This window comes from Schistocerca gregaria, chromosome 1 (assembly GCF_023897955.1).
Source record: "Schistocerca gregaria isolate iqSchGreg1 chromosome 1, iqSchGreg1.2, whole genome shotgun sequence".
NCBI classification, from domain to species: domain Eukaryota; kingdom Metazoa; phylum Arthropoda; class Insecta; order Orthoptera; family Acrididae; genus Schistocerca; species Schistocerca gregaria.
In genome coordinates this window covers 596,125,020-596,143,387 of record NC_064920.1, presented here as the reverse complement: position 1 = coordinate 596,143,387, position 18,368 = coordinate 596,125,020, and the positions used below count along the sequence as shown (strand labels likewise).

General features: G+C 38.9%; 1 protein-coding gene across 2 annotated transcripts in view; it reads left to right on the top strand.

Moving 5' to 3' along the window:
* Window positions 1-18,368, top strand: part of LOC126358186 (FAD synthase-like) — a 111,270-nt gene that overhangs the window by 16,188 nt on the left and 76,714 nt on the right. For both annotated transcript variants that reach the window (XM_050007527.1, XM_050007528.1), the window contains exons 3-4: window positions 13,601-13,724; window positions 17,977-18,089. In XM_050007527.1, coding sequence (XP_049863484.1) covers window positions 13,601-13,724; window positions 17,977-18,089 — 237 coding nt within the window. The remainder of the gene's footprint in view (window positions 1-13,600; window positions 13,725-17,976; window positions 18,090-18,368) is intronic.

The window sequence follows — 18,368 nt, the reverse complement described above, 5'->3', positions numbered from 1 at the left end:
TGATGACCTTAGCAGTTAAGTCCCATAAGATTTCACGCAAACACAAGCTAAAGTGTCTTCGTCAGTTTTGTGAAATAAGGTGGCAGATACAGTAATTTTTATTTTATGCATTGTAGAAAGGAAAAATATCACAGCACTGATCAATGACAAACTTCATCACCATTGCTGTTATTTTTTAACGCTTTTCTTACAAGTCACACTTCATATGTTCACTGCACTTCATGTGCTCCACCCCATCAAAGTGATATTTTAGGCTCAATGAGAGAAATGTGAAAAAATGAGTTTACTTCCTCAGTTGACATTACAAACTTATTCGATGTCGCCTCAGTGAATTTCTGTACACTGAGTAAAATATAAATTGAAAAGAAAGCTCACATGCTACAGTTTCACTTCTGCCTTCTATCACTGCTACCAATCTTTAGGATGTATAGTGTGTTGTGCAAAGTATATACTGAGCAGTGGTGGCTTCTGTGGAAGAGCATGTGAACACACTTATTTTTGACATCTTGCGGATTTATTGGTTATTTATGCTGTTAAACACAACATAGAAGATGAAGGATACAGCACTTAAATCTACTGTGCTGCTGCTCCTCTAGACTCCATGAAACATAACAGTAGAGTCATGAGCACAGCTTCAGTTGTGCACATTTAAAGTAATTTTTGCACATTCACAACACACATGATGTAATTGCCTTACGAGCCAAATGTGTACGGATTTGATAAACAATCTGTACAGTTCGCAAAGAGCACAGCTAGTCCTTGCCACTCAACTAGAAATTTACGTCAGTGCCACCAGGTGGTAGCACACAGCGGCAGACTTTTGCCACCATTTGCTTGGCATAAATCCTACTAGATGATAGAACACACCACAGATATTCTAATTCACTTACTATATACTTTAGTAAAATTAGATTGGATGTCAGTATATGTTAAAGTTGTACACACGGTAATCCATTTGAAGTGCTGACAAAGGAAACACTCCAACGCACCTCTTCCCCCCCCCCCTCCCCCTCAGATTTAGTGGTGATATGGTCCATTGGATAGCCTGTCAAAAACTGAATGCATATCAAGCTTGAAAACAGGAAGAAGGTGTACTGAACTGTGAAAAAAAAGCAAAATTGAAACAGCAAACAGTTCAAGCTTAAGATGTACAACATAAAGTGTTGTTGAACAGCCACGGCTTCATAGTAAAGTGGTCATGGTATTGGACTGAAAAGTGGATGAGCATTGTTCAAAACCCCCTCATGTCATTTTTTTCCCCACAAAATTATCAACTGTCCGTCCGGTAATTGAAATGTTTGTTTTATTTCTGTAGTCTTGGCAATTGTCATACTATACATTGGTTATAGAATATGATTCGTGCTAAGAATACATTACTCTGGAAGTAAATGTGATGAATAATGAAAACAGGAGAGATACCACCTAGACAACTCACAGAAATGATGACAAATAAATGGGTTTGATCAATGTTACAACAAAGCGATTTGAGAGTCAAAACTTCTAAAAATTGAACACAACTTCAGAAATGTTAAAAACATACGAGGTGCTATCCACAATTTTTGAGACTGGTGCTGCCATCTGGACTAATGGTCACCATCACCCTCAAAGTAATTCCCATCTGCCTGTACTCACTGGTCTTAGCACTTCTGCCACAGGTCAAACATTTTCTGGAAGTCCTGTTCTTTGAGGGTATTAATCACCGCCGGCGATGCTTTTTGAATCCTCTCTAGAGTGTGAAACCAACGGCCTTTCAACTTTAGTTTCAGTTTTGGAAATAGCACAAAGTCACAAGGTGCCAGTTCTGGTGAGTACGGTGGGTGGGGTACAACCACCATGTTGTTTTTTGCCAAAAAGGTCCTGGTGAGCGAGGATGTGTGACAGGGTGCGTTGTCCTGATGCAGCAGCCAGTTCCCTTGACGCCAATGTTTGGGCCATCATCGCTGCATGTTTTCATGGATCCATCACAAAACATCACAGTAGTATGCAAAATTCCCTGTGTGGTTAGATGGGATGAATTCTTTGTGCACAATTCCCTTGGTGTCAAAGAAAATGATGATCATGCTCTTCACCTGTCTCGCTTTTTTGGGTTTTGGAGAGCGTGTCCTGATCTGCTCAAACACACACGTACGGCTCATGCCCTGTCCCCCCACAAATTGTTGAATAATTGCAAGGGTCTCCATAGCACTTTTTCTGAGATTCGCACAGGATTTGACACACATGCACTGTTCTGTTTGCGGATCCATTGTAAAACACCACACACCAAACACACAGTATTACGGAAATCACTGTGGACACACAACACGTGCTCCCAGCTGAATGCCACTCCACCCACTGACTCATCAGATATGCAGCTCTTGCCACCTAGCAGTGCAAAGATTTACTACTCCTACTTTCCAGATGGCAGCACCAGTTCTGAAAATTTTGGATTCCACCTTGTATGTTTTGATAAATCAGTGTGATTGTGAAATTGTTGAGTTCATTTGTTGCAGCTTGTGTGACAAACTGTTATGATTTCACCATTTCCATAGGAGTGATCACATTCACATTCATGATGATGATGAGGTCCCATACTCCGAGGAGCGTAGGGGACGATGCGGGAAACCCGCACCATCGTACTAGACAAGGTCCTAGCAGAGGTGGTTTGCCATTACCTTCTTCTGACCATTATGGGGATGAATGATAATGATGAAGATGACACAACAATACCCAGTCATCTCGAGGCAGGGAAATTCGCTGACCCCACCGGAAATTGAATCTGGGAGCCCGTGCGTGGGAAGCGAGAATGCTACCGCAGGACCACGAGCTGCGGACTCACATTCATACAAATAGGCCTACCTAAATCAGGCAAGGAAACATTTGTCACTCACTCACCAGGCTTACCAGTTAGGTGCATTGATGAGAGATTCCTATCATATGACACACATACACTAGTGCCGAGAATGACACACCAGACGTGTTTTCCGGTGGAGGATTTGGTTTATTTGTTGCCTTGTCTGCAAACATTTGTGGTTCCCATTCGAAAGCCACTTACTTTTGGCTACTAATACAGTAGTTGTTCAGAATTAACTTTCATTATAGGTCTCTTCCTTACACCTCGCTGTTGCAGACAGACATTACAACATGACAGACATAAATGTGAATGCTATGAACAGACAGGTCAGTGACTGAATGGACAGTTCATAATTTGTGGGGGGGGGGGGGGGGGGGACAAAATGGTGCAATGTGCTTTTAATGCAGGCTCTGTGACATTTGCCTACTTTATTTCCTCGTTGATTGTCCTCTGTGTTGACATACTGCATTGCTTTACTGGCTGAAAAATGGGGGTGGAAGTTCAACACTGACTACTTTAAATGATGTAGCCAACAGGTTCAGATTTGCGTTTCACAGTTCTTTACTTTCACTGTTCACAACCCCCCAATATACAACTTTAATATGGCCAGTTAACTATTGTCTAATTTTTGATAAGCGTAGTTAATAGGTTGCAGGCAAACATCCACATACTGCTACAATAGTTTACTGTTGAACATCTACGAGCAGTAAAAACCTATCAACACGTTTCACAGTCTTTCAGATAAGTTGAACAGACACTGTCATTGCTTAAACACATGGCCTATTGGTGTAACACTTATTTCACAGTTGAGTTGGTTTTTTCTTGTTGATCTAACCAATATGGGTTCCGCATCTGAAACACGGCCGTGGACTGACTGTGTCGGGACCAAAAATTGGGCCCTTATGTATTATGGCAATAGTAAGCATTGAAACTACACATTGTTTGATGTTTAATTTACAGAAATAACAAACATAACTCATTAAATGAACTGAATACATTGAAAAATTGCGTCTTTTTAACAGTTTCTTCTACTACAAGGGTTAAGCCATATTATTTTGTTTAAATCATGAAATTACAAATATAGTTACACAAACAATACTTTTGACTAAACTGGAAATTACTTTGGAATTAATTAAGAGCTGGCTTTGCTAACGTGTTTTCGATTAGAGCCAAATAGATCCTTTAAGAATACTATTAGTTGTTCCTCCAAATGTTTACAGTTATTATAGAATTTATATTTGTTTATACAGGATGAAAAGTATTTAAACTGACAAACTCTCGGAGCTTGTAGGGGACATCAAAACAAATATTTTTCCCTAACGTCATTTTTTCCTATGAGGATTATTTAAACCAGTGGAGGCCGTATTAAGCTCTTCTGTTGTTAGAGGCTGTATTACAATCTACAGCTGTTAGAGGGTGTATTATGCTCTTCAGTTGTAGGCAACTGCTGTCCACCAGTGTAGTAGTGCATTGTCTCTGTTTATTAATGGAGCGATACACCTGGAGTAAGTACACTGATATGGTTGGTGCGTACTATGAAGTGCACCACAACGGGCAAGCTGCACAGCGGGTTTATCAACAACAATATTCTAATTGCCGTATCCCGCATCATATGACCTTTGCTGCTGTGTACCAATGTCTGCGTGAGACTGGGTCATTTAGCAGATTACCTGGACAGGGACGCCGTCACATGGTAAGAACGCTGCAATTTGAGAAACATGTCTTGCAGCATGTGGAGTGGAATCCTTCAGTCAGCACTTGTGCAATTGCATGTAACAATGGGACGAATCAGACGAATGAAAGAACAGTCGTTCAAGAGCAATTGATACGTCCATTTCACATACAGCATGTCCACAACATGAAACCAGTTGATTATCCACTCAGAGCACAGTTTTCTCAATGGTACCTGGAACAGTGTGAAATGCATCCTACATTTCCATCCTCTGTGTTGTTTACTGATGAAGCAATGTTCGGGCATGATGGAGTCTTCAACATGAACAACTCGCATGTTTGGAGTGACGATAACCCACATGCCACAGTTACTAGTGCTCATCAAGTGCAATTCTTTGTTAATGTGTGGGTCGGTGTTGTTGGGGACTGTTTAATTGGAGTGGCTAGCCCACTGGACTCGCATTCGGGAGGACGACGGTTCAATCCCGTGTCCGGCCATCCTGATTTAGGTTTTCAGTGATTTCCCTAAATCGCTCCAGGCAAATGCCGGGGTGGTTCCTTTGATAGGGCACGGCTGATTTCCTTTCCCATCCCTCCCTAATCAGATGAGACCGATGCCCTCGCTGTCTGGTCTCCTCCCCCAAACAATCCAAAAACTGTTTAATTGGGCCTTGTCTACTACCCAGGCCATTAAATGGCAGGCTCTATTACAATTTTCTCACCAGAGCATTGCCAGAATTGCTGGAAGACGTCTTGCTCCCTGCAAGACAACACATGTGGTTCCAACATGACGGGGTGCTGGCACATTTCAGTTGTCATATGCATCAATTCCTGGACCAACGGTTCCCAGAAACGTGGATTGGCAGAGGCGATCCTGCACCATGGCCTGCTCGATCCCCAGATATGTCCCCTCTGGAGGTTTTTGTGTGGGGAGAGATGCGCGACCTTGTGTATGCAACTCAAGTTGCATCAGAAGAGGATCTGGTTGCCCGGATAGTAGCAGCAGCAGGAACAATTCAGGACACTCCTTGGTTTTTTGCCCGTGTCAGACAGAACATGATCCGATGGTGTAACCTTTGTTTACGTGTCAATGGAGGCATTTTTGAAAATATTCTGTAATTGAAATTGGGTTGTGTTAATGTGCTGTCTCTTGGTCATAAAAAAATGTAAAAGTGTTTGTTGGTTTAATTAATCTGCCGCCAGAGAAATCTTCCTCTACCAGTTTAAATACTCGTAGGAAAAAATGACATTAGGGAAAAATATTTGTCTTGATGTTCCCTACAACGTCCCAGAGTTTGCCGGTATAAATACTTTTCACCCTGTTCATCAACAACAGAATTGAAGTTATGAAACACTGACTGATTTCACTCTGTAATGAAAGTATTAACAAGGAATAGTCACAATAAATTAGAAAATCAATTACATACATAAAACTAAGCACAAAATTAGATCTGGTTTTATATTCTTTAAAACTGAGGGCCAACCTTTCCTTTATATAAAAAATGCAGATTATACTCACATATGTTAATAGTAATTAGTCAAAGATGAAAAAATGAATTTTTAAGGAGGCAGATGGCAAAATAAGAGGGGAAGTAAAGATATCCCATCTTGCTTCGTCACAGCTTGTCCACTTTTACAGTCCAACACCATTAGCACTTAACCACTTGGATTGTTGGATCGTTCACTATTTCTATTTTCCTTTTTTTCCACATGCTTGATATCTGTTCAGTTTTTGATGGGCTTTCCACTGGGTGCTCTTACCACAATCTGAGTGGGGAGCATTTGTGGAGTTCCCCTTGTGAGAATCCTAAGGGCCTAAAGCACATCAGCACTGATTGTGTGATTGTAGTATTTATCCATGCTTCAGAAGCCTGTTGATCTTATGCTGAGTCACATTTTTCTGTGCTATAGGCCCACATGAAAATTCATGAGAAGCTTCTTTCTCTGATAATTCACTTAAATGTGGGATTGACGGTGGTGTGCTTTAGGCCCTCATTTATATTCTAGTCAAGTGACCATATTGATAGACTTGCTTTTAATCATTTCCACAAACAGCACTTTGTGCTTGGAGTTGGTTGTTTACTATGTGGAAATTGACTTTCATGTGCAGTGTAAACATGAACTTCGTGGAATCTATTTGAAATGCTAGCAGGAAAGTAAAGCTGTGAGGACAGGTCTTGAATTGTCCTTGGGTAGCTCAGTCAGTAGAGCACTTGCCTGTGAAAGGCAAAGGTCCTGAGTACAAGTCTCGGTCCAGCACACAGCTTTAATCAGCCAGGAAGTCTCATATCAGTGCACACTCTGTTGCAGAGTGAAAATCTCATTCAGGGAACAGAAAAGTAAATTATTAGGAACAGTTAACCGCAAAGGCACTGGGGCCTCCAAGAACAGACCCTTTGATTGAGAGAGTGATGAAGTCAAATAAGGGTGACTACAAGCGAATGTTTAAGAAGGAAGTGTTCAGTTAGCAGAAGTTGTTCGAAAAAATGGAAAAGCACAAAAACTCCCACTTACACAAAAACTCGAAATGGAGAGTTGCGAAAGATTGCACACATTATTTTGTTAATGCCCTAGACTGTACTTAATTATGCACAAAACAATAAAATTCCACAAAAACAATTCTTTCTTTTGTCAGATCTTAGGCATATTATTATTTTTATTTCTTTCCTTTCTCAGACGTTATGTCTGGTTAAAAATGGAAAGTGACACGGACCTTGATCAAGTGTGACTTCCATTTAACTGTACGGTATATGCTACATTGCATTTAGGAACTTTTGGGTAATTGAACATATATCAATAATTACAGATTTCTAAAAACAAAGATGATGGGACTTACCAAACAAAAGCGCTGGCAGGTCGATAGACACATAAACAGACACAAACATACACACAAAATTCTAGGGGGGGGGGGGGGGGGGGGAAGGACAGGTGTACACTCGCACACACACACATATCCATCCGCACATACACAGACACAAGCAGACATTTGTAAGTGTACACTCACACACACACACACATATCCATCCGCACATACACAGACACAAGCAGACATTTGTAAAGATGGATATGTGTGTGTGTGTGCAATTGTACACCTGTCCTTTTTCCCCCCCTAAGGTAAGTCTTTCCGCTCCCGGGATTGGAATGACTCCTTACCCTCTCCCTTAAAACCCACATCCTTTCGTCTTTCCCTCTCCTTCCCTCTATCCTGAAGAAGCAACCGTTGGTTGCAAAAGCTAGAATTTTATGTGTATGTTTGTGTTTGATTGTGTGTCTATCGACCTGCCAGCACTTTTGTTTGGTAAGTCCCATCAACTTTGTTTTTAGATATATTTTTCCCACGTGGAATGTATCCCTCTATTATATTCATATCATTAATTACAGATTTCTGTAGTTGTATATATACGTTTGGATGTAGCTGTATTGCGTTGATGTACTGGTGTATATTGTGTGGTATGACTTCTGTAGTTGATTGTATAATTGGTATAATGTCAACTTTATCCTGATGCCACATGTCCTTGACTTCCTCAGGAAGTTGGATGCTTTTTTTCAATTTTTTATCCTGTTTTCTTCTGTATATTAGTTGTATTGGGTATTTATATTTCAATTACTTGTGTTAATTTCTTCTTTTTATTGGTGAATATGATGTCAGGTTTGTTATGTGGTGTTGTTTTATCTGTTATAATGGTTCTGTTCCATTATTATTATTATTATTAATGGCTATTGTTGTATAAACTTGTTGATAAGCATGACTGTTATACAGCAGATGCAATGAATTTCACATTCTCAAATTAACCTGAATCTAAAAATTTTTGAACACCCAGAATGTATACTCACAAGCCGCCACTGTTTGTGAGTAGCGTATGTATCATATAAGATTTGAACACGAAAGTCTTTAAAATATGTTATTGCGAAGCCATTGTTCTATGTCCTTGTGACATCTCTGCCACAGCACATGAGCTGCGCAAAAACTATTTTTTTCAGCACTTCACAAAATGTTTTCACCCACACTTGCATTCCTGCCATTGAAGGAACACTCCCCCTCTCCACACCTTCAGCAGGCAAGGTCATTTTACATGTGGTGGCTCCACTGGCTGTTTTGTGACATAATAAGACACCAGCCAATATGAGCTCACTAGCTGGAAATGGCCTTTTCCCTGATGCTGACCGTGCTTATTCTTCAAGATTCAGTGTCTGAATTTAAAAGATTGATGATTGATATTGTTGCTGAAAACAGTATGTTGGAAGTACAGTACATGCAAAAAGATTGAGTTATAAGTGGTGTCCCTCATCACATAATGGATCAGTATGGAACACTTTGCGCCAACTGTTCTGTTTTTCCTTTGCTGGTGAAGCTAAACGATGTAAATTGTGTTGGCAGTGTTGATCATGGATTATGTATGCATTTCCTCTCTCTCTCTCTCTCTCTCTCTCTCTCTCTCTGTCTCTCTCTCTCTCTCTCTCTCTCTCTCTCTCTCTCTCTCTCTCTGCAATGGCCTAAAATACTCCCTTAACTCTACCACCACCCGCGGTGCAAACTGTCTGTCTTTTGTACCACTTCTAACATGTTCAATCACATTAAATGTCAATAGGAATAAAACCAGATGAAATCGAGCAAGATGTCGAGTAAGAATGTAAAACCAAGGTAAACCTATTTAGGAAGAAGTGTAAAATTGGGGAATTTTTAGCAGTGATCATTTGGGTTTTACAGTTGGCTACAAATTTATGGCATAGAATGGCAAAAAACATAAAATTCAAAAACTGGCGCAGAAAGCATTATTTTGGTGACCCATTTTTTCATGCCATCTCTGTAAAGCATCATCAGTTTCAGCAACAACACAAGATTTTTCTTGACAAAGAACCTTCATAGCTAAATGATAAAGTTCATTTTTTGTCACTGGATGTAGCAATAACAATTGTAGTATTGGTTTTGAAAAGTGCCCATGATTTGCTATTATGTGATTTATCACTTTCTGTGCAGTCTTCTTAATGTCAAATAAGTTACAAGGTCCATCAGAGCTAAATCACATATTTTCAAACTATTATTCTGTCCATTTGTGTCCATTGAACACCTGCATATCAATTCAATCTGTACAAAGTGCTTTTTAGTTGCATGCCATCCTTGGTATTGTCCATCTTCATTGGAGTTTCAAATGATTCATACATAGTGTACCAACCACGCTGATATATTGTGTGCTGTGCTACACCACTGTCAGTGTACCACTCATCACAGCCCAGTGTACAACAAAATTATTGCGGACCAGCATTAAAACTTTGTTCTGTTTTTTAAGTATCTGTGTGACTAGACTACATAATCTTGAAATTTACACTGATTTTATACCAGATGACAACATAGTACAGTCTTCTCTTATGCCTATGCTAATACATTAAATTGATCGATGGCCCTTCTTCTTGCATTTAAAACAAACCAACCCTGTTTTACACTCTTTCAATAAGTGACTTCCTTCACCACATAAAAAGCATTTTCTATCTTCATTTCTTTTACACTGAAGCAACAAAAGTTATAGGGTACCTCCTAGCATCATGTCAGACATCCTTTTAGCCAGTGTAGTGCAGCAACTCAATGTAGCATGGACTCTACAAGTCGATGGAAGTCCCTTGCAGAAATATTGAGCCATGCTGCCTCATTAGTCTTACATAACAGCAAAAGTGTTGCTGGTCAGGACATTGTGCACAAACTGATTCCCTGTTATGTCCCGAAAATGTTCAATGAGGTTAATATTGGGTGATCTCAGTGGCCGAATCATTCACTTGAACTGTCCAGGATGTTCTTCAAACCAATTGCAAACAATTGTGGCCTGGTGACATGACTTCGGTAACATGAACTCCAAGAATGGCTGGATACGGTCTCCAAGTAGCTGAACATAACCACTCCCAGTCAATGATTGGTTCATTTGGATCAGAAGGCCCAGTCCATTCCATGTAAACACAGCCCACACCATTATGGAGCCACAATCTGCATAGTGTCTTTTTGACAACTTGGGTCCATGGTTCATGGGGTTTGTGCCACACTCAAACCCTACCATAAGCTCTTACCAACTGAAATTGTCTGATCAGGCCACAGTTTTCCAGTTGTGTAGGGTCTAACTAATAAGGTCAGGAGCCCTAGAGAGGCACTGCAGGTGATGTTATGCTGTTAGCAAAGACACTTATATTGGTCATGTGCTGCCATAGCCCCTAATGCCAGATTTTGCTGCACTGTCCTGATGGATATTTTGTACATCCCACATTGATTTCTGTGGTTATTTCATGCAGTTTTGCTTGTCTGTTAGCACTGACAACTCAAACGCAAACGTCGTTGCTGTTGCTCGTTAAGTGAAGGCTGTCAGCCATTGTGTTGGTGATAGGTTAATGCCTGAAATACAGTACTCTCGGGACACTCTTGTCACTGTGGATCTCAGAGTATTGAGTTCCCTAATAAGTTCTGAAATAGGATGTCCCACGTGTAGTTCCAACTACTGTTCCATGTTCAAAGTCTCTTAATTACCATCACACAGCCATAATCACTTCAAAAACCTTTTCACAGGAATCACTGGAGTACAAATGATAACTCTGCCAATGAACTACCCTTTTATACCAGATGTGCATGATACTACTGCCATCTGTATATTTTCATATCACTAATCCATTACTTTTTTCACCTTAATGTATACTGAGTTGTTTTTTGCACCTTTATCACTGTTTGTTAATCCTCATCTTCAACATCATTATTGTAGCAACACTTTTATCATCGTGATCTGTTATTCTTACTTTGCAAAGCTTGCAAAAATCATGCTCAGAGCTCACTATCATCAATTAGCTATTCTAACAATGAAAGTTGAGTTTGAACTTCATCAAATTTGGATAAATCACCTTGTACACCAGATGCTTCCGACATGATGTTATGTAATTTGTGTGAAAGCAGATCAATGTTTTTGGGTGAGTGAACATCATAAATTCTATGTACCTAATCTCAAATCTCTTCAACAGTCTTATATTCACCAATATAAAGTAAAGGCTTGGTGTCAAGTGATAGAATTTCACAAGATTGGTTTTGTAATTTTGTCCACTTTCTTCTGGCTTAATAAGCTCAACATTTATGACATGAAAGATTTTGTCACCCTCTGAAATAGTTCTCATTATGGTTCTTAAAGTCCCCCAATTTTCTTCACCAGTGAGGTTTCCTATTTGCTGTATTTCATCAGCCATGGACTTGTCTTTTAACACTTCTGTAATTTCGAACACTTCTGTAATTTCGAATTATCTTCGAGATTGGCTACAGCTGTCACAATTCATGAAAATTTTATCGAACATGCTCTGCTAACATGTTGACAAAACATCAAATGGCATTTTCAAAATGAAACATTTATTTAAAAACCACAAAAGAAATCATCTGTTTATGACATTTACATCTTAAAATGTCACTGGAAATAAAAAAGAACTCAGTTAATTTTTAATAAAGAATATGATTAGGATTACTCTCTCCCTCAGCAGATGTATTAAACTCATATTGACACTGCACCACTTAGTAAGAGATTAAAATAGGAGCCATTTTCCTCAGTAAGCAGACATGTCCAGGACTTCTGGAATAGGTTGGAGAAACAAAGTCCTTCCAGGCATCAGATGGGAGAATCCGAAAGGTAAAAATTAAGATGAGGAATGTTTCTGAGGCTTAGATCACAAGGGGTAAACACACTTTTAACTGATCTCTTATATCTCGATTACTTTATGAACACATGTTGAGCAGGGAACTTGATTTCAGTGCTCTATCATTGCAAATACATGAGTCAGTCACATCTCATTAAATGCTGGTACTTGACATCAATATTCCTATATATGTGTAAGACATGTCCAGAAAGTAAATACTGTTATGGAAAAAAATCATAAAACATTTTTGTCAACCTAAAATTTATTTTTTCAAGCAAGAGCATTTCTTAAACTTTATATCTACGTAGTTGCCACCATAGTGCAGATGTTTGTCATAGTGGGAAACCAACTTTTCTTTGCCCTCTTCACAGAAAGATACGGCCAGTGAAAACAACCACTACTGAACACCATTTTTTGCATCATTTTCTGCTTTTTGAGTTCCTTCCCAGAGGTGAAGCCATCAGTGTAATATAATACAGTAAAACATTGAGAAAATTTACACACACAATTTAGAACAAAGAACATTGGATACTCAGTCAAGGCATTGTGTTGGTTCATGGCAATGCACATCCCCATTCTGCTGGTGTCTCTCAGAGTCTTATTCAACAATTCGATTGGGAGCATTTTGATCACACACCATATAGTTCCGAGCTCGCACCTTCTGGCTACCATTTGTTCTTGAACTTGAAGCATGGTTTTGGAGGAAGGTGCTTTGACAGCAATGATGGCACAAAGAACAGTGTTCAGCAGTGGCTCTCTTCTCTGGCAGCATCTTTGTATGAAGAGGACATAGAAAAGTTGGTTTCCTGCTATGACAAAAGTCTGAACAAAAGTGACAACTATGTAGAAGAGTAGTTAAGCATTCCCTTTCTGGGAAAAACAAATTTTGGTTTGAATAAATGTTTTATAAGGTTTTTCCAAAAAGGTACGTACTTTTCAGACATGCATCATGTGGGATAAGTATTTAATCTCTAGACAGGGTCTACTATACTGCCATGCTGTACCACCAGGAAAACTCTGAAAATTACAAGATTAACCAGTGTAGGATTCTAAAATTAATGACTTATGTTTCCTGAGGCAACAGGTAGCATAACTCATTTATAAAGTCACCCCCAAGAATTTTTATCCATAAAAGATATTGTCCCTCTCCAAGTAGTTGATGCTGTGTAGACTAGTTTAACTGACTACAGCTATATTATACTCAGACACTATACAGTACGTTTAACTTTGAAAGAATGAATCTATAAAGTTTGATGTGTTCCTTAGCACTGCAAAACACCTTCTGCTTTTTGCTTATTATGAAATTAAACTCATGAATGAATGTATTACTGATTCCATATTTATCTTATTGTATTTGTACATTTAGTAGAATTATATTTCTTATTAATCAGCTTTTTATTTTCCTTGCCTTACCAGTTTCCTTAAACTGATATACGTAGTTTACATTGGTTTCAGATTTTGGTTGTTGGAGATGATATAGATGTAGTAGCAAATGAAATAAAGGCACTATCTGGTGAGTTTACATATGTTATAACAACGGGAGGCATTGGACCAACACACGACGATATTACATTTGAAGGTGAGGACAACACAGAGGTTTTGTTGCAAACAGATTTTGTTAAGTGATGCTCCATAACTTTTTTGGTTTCCCCTTCTTCCTTTGTACTTCCTTCTTCTCTCTGTTCTGAAGCAATAAATCCTCTCCTAATATCGTCATTATTCCATTCTGGATTTTCCATCTCTGAAGTAATAAAAATTAGATAGATGCTGTGTTAACTTGAACACTAAACTGTAACAAAAATTGTGGCCTCTCTTTGTACCTAATTCATTTCAACTATGCCAATGTGTCAGTTGGGTATTACACTGCAACGACAGGGGTCATTATTCTTTTCATTATTTTATTTGGATAGTGTGAAAAATGATGAGAGGATGCTGTTGATTTTGATGATGCAGCGGAAACAGTATGCAGTATAGAAATTCAGCATTTCAGATGCTCATAAAAGTGAGGAATTGCTCTGATGGATTAGTAACGAACAGACATGGACGGTGATGATCTTCGTGTGCAAAATTCAAAACAGGCAGCTTGGGAAGCATGCAGTTGAACAACACTGTTCTTTGTGGTCGGGAGACATTTGATGTCATGGGAGGTGGACTTTCATATGTTCCCATTTCCTGAAGTGACCTACAAGTGGGTGACATATTGTAGATTGTCAGGAGCTGTATCCTGCTGTCCAACAGTGGTTGCATTCTACTCTGAACAAGTGTTCAGTGACAGTTTTCATAGGCAACTACAATGACAGCTGAAGTCAGACAGTTGAAGGAAGGCTTGATTTTGTAGCTGATTATTTTTTAATCAAAAGTAAATGAACATGGACATAAGGTCAGAAATCAGTGATTCTGACAACGAACTTAGTACTGTATGGATGTAGTAAAGTGAGAGGCAGTACAAGCCACAGAACAGTATAACATCACTATTAATTTAAAAGGGAGGGCTGTAAATGATCAAGTCACAAGTAGCTGGTATGTTTAATAATCATTTCTTAAATGTGGTAAAAAATATAGACTCAAACAGTTCAAGAGCATAAATCAAAAAGTATGTTGAATGAGCAACTTACATGAAAGTCAATCCTAATCTCATCTGTGACCTATCCAAGGCATTTGATTGTGTGAATCACAATATTTTCCTGGATAAACAGTTTTATGGAACTGATGATATAGTGAGCCAATGGATAATGTCATATCTAATCAAAGGAATGCTAAAGTTATAGTTAATAATTCAACCAATGTTAGGTGGTGGAGACTTTTCTGACAGGAGAGAAATCATGTATGGGGTACCACAAGGTTTGATTTTAGGTCCACTACTGTTTCTTGTATATGTAAACAACTCTTTGTTTAATACATAACAAGCACAATTAATGCTTTTTTTGGATGACCCGTCCATTGTAATCAATTCAAGCATACAAACAGCAATAGAGTAAATGGTGAATAACATTCATAATAATGTTACTGAGTGGTTTTCTGCAATTGGTCTCTTTCTCAATTTCGAAACAAGACAACATATTTAGTTCTGCACATCTAGAGATACTACATCTGTGACAAGAGTAACATGTTATGAGAAATAATAACTAGGGTGGAAATTTCAAAAAGTTTAGGTGTCCATATTGATGGGAATTTAAACTAGAAAGAAAAACACACATTATGGAACTCCTAAAACAACTTAGTTCAGCCACATTTGCACTTCTAATAGCTGCAGATCTTGGAAGAGGCAAATCAGGAAGTTTATATATTTTGCATATTTTCATTCATTAATTCCATATGGAATAATATGCTGAGGTAACTCATCTTTAAGAAATGAAGTGTTTGTTGCTCAAAAATGTGATGTAAGAATAATATGTGGTGTTCATCCCAAATCATGTTGTAGACATCTACACTGCTGGAAAAAAATAAAAAATAAATACAACACCCACAAGGCCAAGGTCATTTTATTGTCAAGTGAGGTGACGTGTAGTTCATTGTTGTAGGAGTATATGATAACAGATTCAGACCAAATGAAACACATATCACAGTAAAGGTTGCCCAAACAGTGACATCAGTACTCAGTGTACCCACATCTGACGACAACCTAGGTGTGTATTCTCACATGCAAATGATCACAGTGATGCCGAATGGCGTCCTGTGATAGATTATCCCAAGCATCATACACCTTTTCTTGCAATTCAACTTGGTTTTTGCAGGCCCTGGAAAACAAGTAAGTTCTCCTGCTCCGTCATGCTCCACATGTGTTCATCTTGTGAGAGATCTTGTGATCATGCTGTCCAGGGTAGTTGGTGTAACCTGTGAAGACCACGATGCCTCTCACAGAGGGTGTATGTGGACATGCGTTGTCCTGCTGAAAAAGTGCATCATCTCCCTTTCAAAGAAATGGCAGTAGCATGGGGATAACAGACTGTGAAATGTAATGGTTACTTAACCCTGCAGAAACACCAGATGTGACAGTGATCTGTAATTGTGACAGTGATCTGTAATTCATCCTCCTCCCGGCCTCCTCCATGTCATGAAGACTGGGATGAAACCAGTTTGCTGTGGGTGAATGCTCTCTTCAGTAGGAAGCTCACCAGATTTATGGCCTACATGTGTATGCCCATCACTTGGTATGAAGATATGACCTACTCTCCTCACTGAAGAAGACAATGGGAATGCCATTCAATTATCCAGTTAACTCTTTTGCGTCACCAGACTAGCTGTGCTTGACAATGTCATGGTATTGGTAATAGCCCAACCAGAGGCTCATAAGATCTTAAAAATGTTGCAAGCAGACATTTCTCAGTGGTCCCTGATGATGCAACAGGTGAAACATGACTGGATTTCAGACCCAGGTGATATTCAGCTGGCCACTGCCACTCACACAATGCTTTGATCTTAACATGTGTCTGTGCAGTGCGGACATCCAGAAGCTGATCTGCAGGTGTGGGAATGTTCCATAGACCACTGTTGAAATCAGCGACTCACTACTGATATATTGTGCCCAGCATGTGCAGCAATCCATCAGTATGTCAGTGCAGCTTTGTGCAGGTCCACACTGTGCCCAGTTCAAATGGATGAAGCTGTTCAACAATAGTACATGCTTGTCATTGGGGCATGGTTGCACCCTAGAATGAATGTTGCAAACACCTTTTGACTTTAAACTCAGCACAGTTACTGCCTGGAGAGCCAAAAGAGAGGGTGCACAGACAGGCATTCTGAGCGCAATCTGATCACCAGTGACACTGTATTTAAGGAGTTACGGTAGGCATTTTGACAGCTGCCTCACAGTCTATTTATTCCCACCTCAAGTTTGTTGTAAATAATCCACTGGAATTTAAAAGAAACAATGTTGTACATAATCACAAAATCATAAGAAAAAAATGGCTTGCACAACTTCACATTAGGGTTATATATGCACAAAAAGGGGTTCACAAAGCTGCAGCCAAAACTTTTTGTTACTTACCAATTGATATGAAATGTCAGACAGATGACAAAATTAAAAATAAAAATGAACTGAAAATTTTGTTTTATATTTTTGTAATGTGTAAAAGGTGCTGGGTAGCAATTAATTACTCAGAACTGTGTTAAAACGTAATTTTAAAACTCTGTATGTCAAATTTTTTTAGCAAAGTTTGCAGGGCTCAGCTGTTCGATAGAGGATATCATATTAAACATGTTTCAGCCATCAATTTTCAATCTTATTTTGTTGGACAGCGAGTTTCACTGTTTTACTGTGCCATCTTCAGGCCCTTGACAGACTTGTAGAAATAATCTACCTCACTTGTGATCAAAACAGGGGCTAGCAATACTGGTATTAGTAGATATTTGTTACAGTGACCACATCAACCAGCACCTGCTGACCCAGGTAATGATTGAAGTGGTCACTGTAACAAATGTCTGCTAATACCAGTATTGCTGGCTCCTGTTTTGATCACAAGCAAGGTAGATTATTTCTACAAGTCTGTCAAGGCCCTGAAGATGGCATAGTAAAATGCTGAAACTGGTTGCCCAATAAAATTGGTGACTGAAAGGTGTTCAATTTGATATCCACAATTTTAAATGGTCAGCCTTTATCCATATTTACATACAAATGTATAATGTGAATGTAAAATGACTCATTCCATGTCATTGTGATTAATCATCCATCATCCATGGTACATGAAACTGTAATAACACAATACAGTGCATCCCTCTCACTTAGCATGTATATATTGTTTCTCATTGTGTTGCCTTGTTCATAGTGATGTTACAATATATTTTTTTGGAATATGAGAATGTTGCACTGATTCTTTTGTTTCCATTTTCAGCAATTGCAAAAGCATTTAATGAAACAACCTATCCACATCCAAAGTTAATTGACATTTGCAAAAAATTTTTCAAAACAAGTGATGATACAGCTCCTGGAATGAAGTTAGCGCATGTAAGGTTTGAAAGTACAGGTACTGCTGTATTTTATACAGAGAATATAACATTAAACAGTGGAAGCTCCAGGTAGGAATATCAACAATGTAGGAAAAGATAGATTGCTACTTACCGTGAAGATGACACATTAAGTTGCAGGTAGGCACAATTAAAAAACAATTACATATAAGCTTTCAGCCACAGCCTTCATCAGAAAAAGGAACACACACACACCATTCCCTCAAACAAGCAACTTCACCTCACACCTGTATGTCAACTGCAGCAGCTCAGGCTAAAA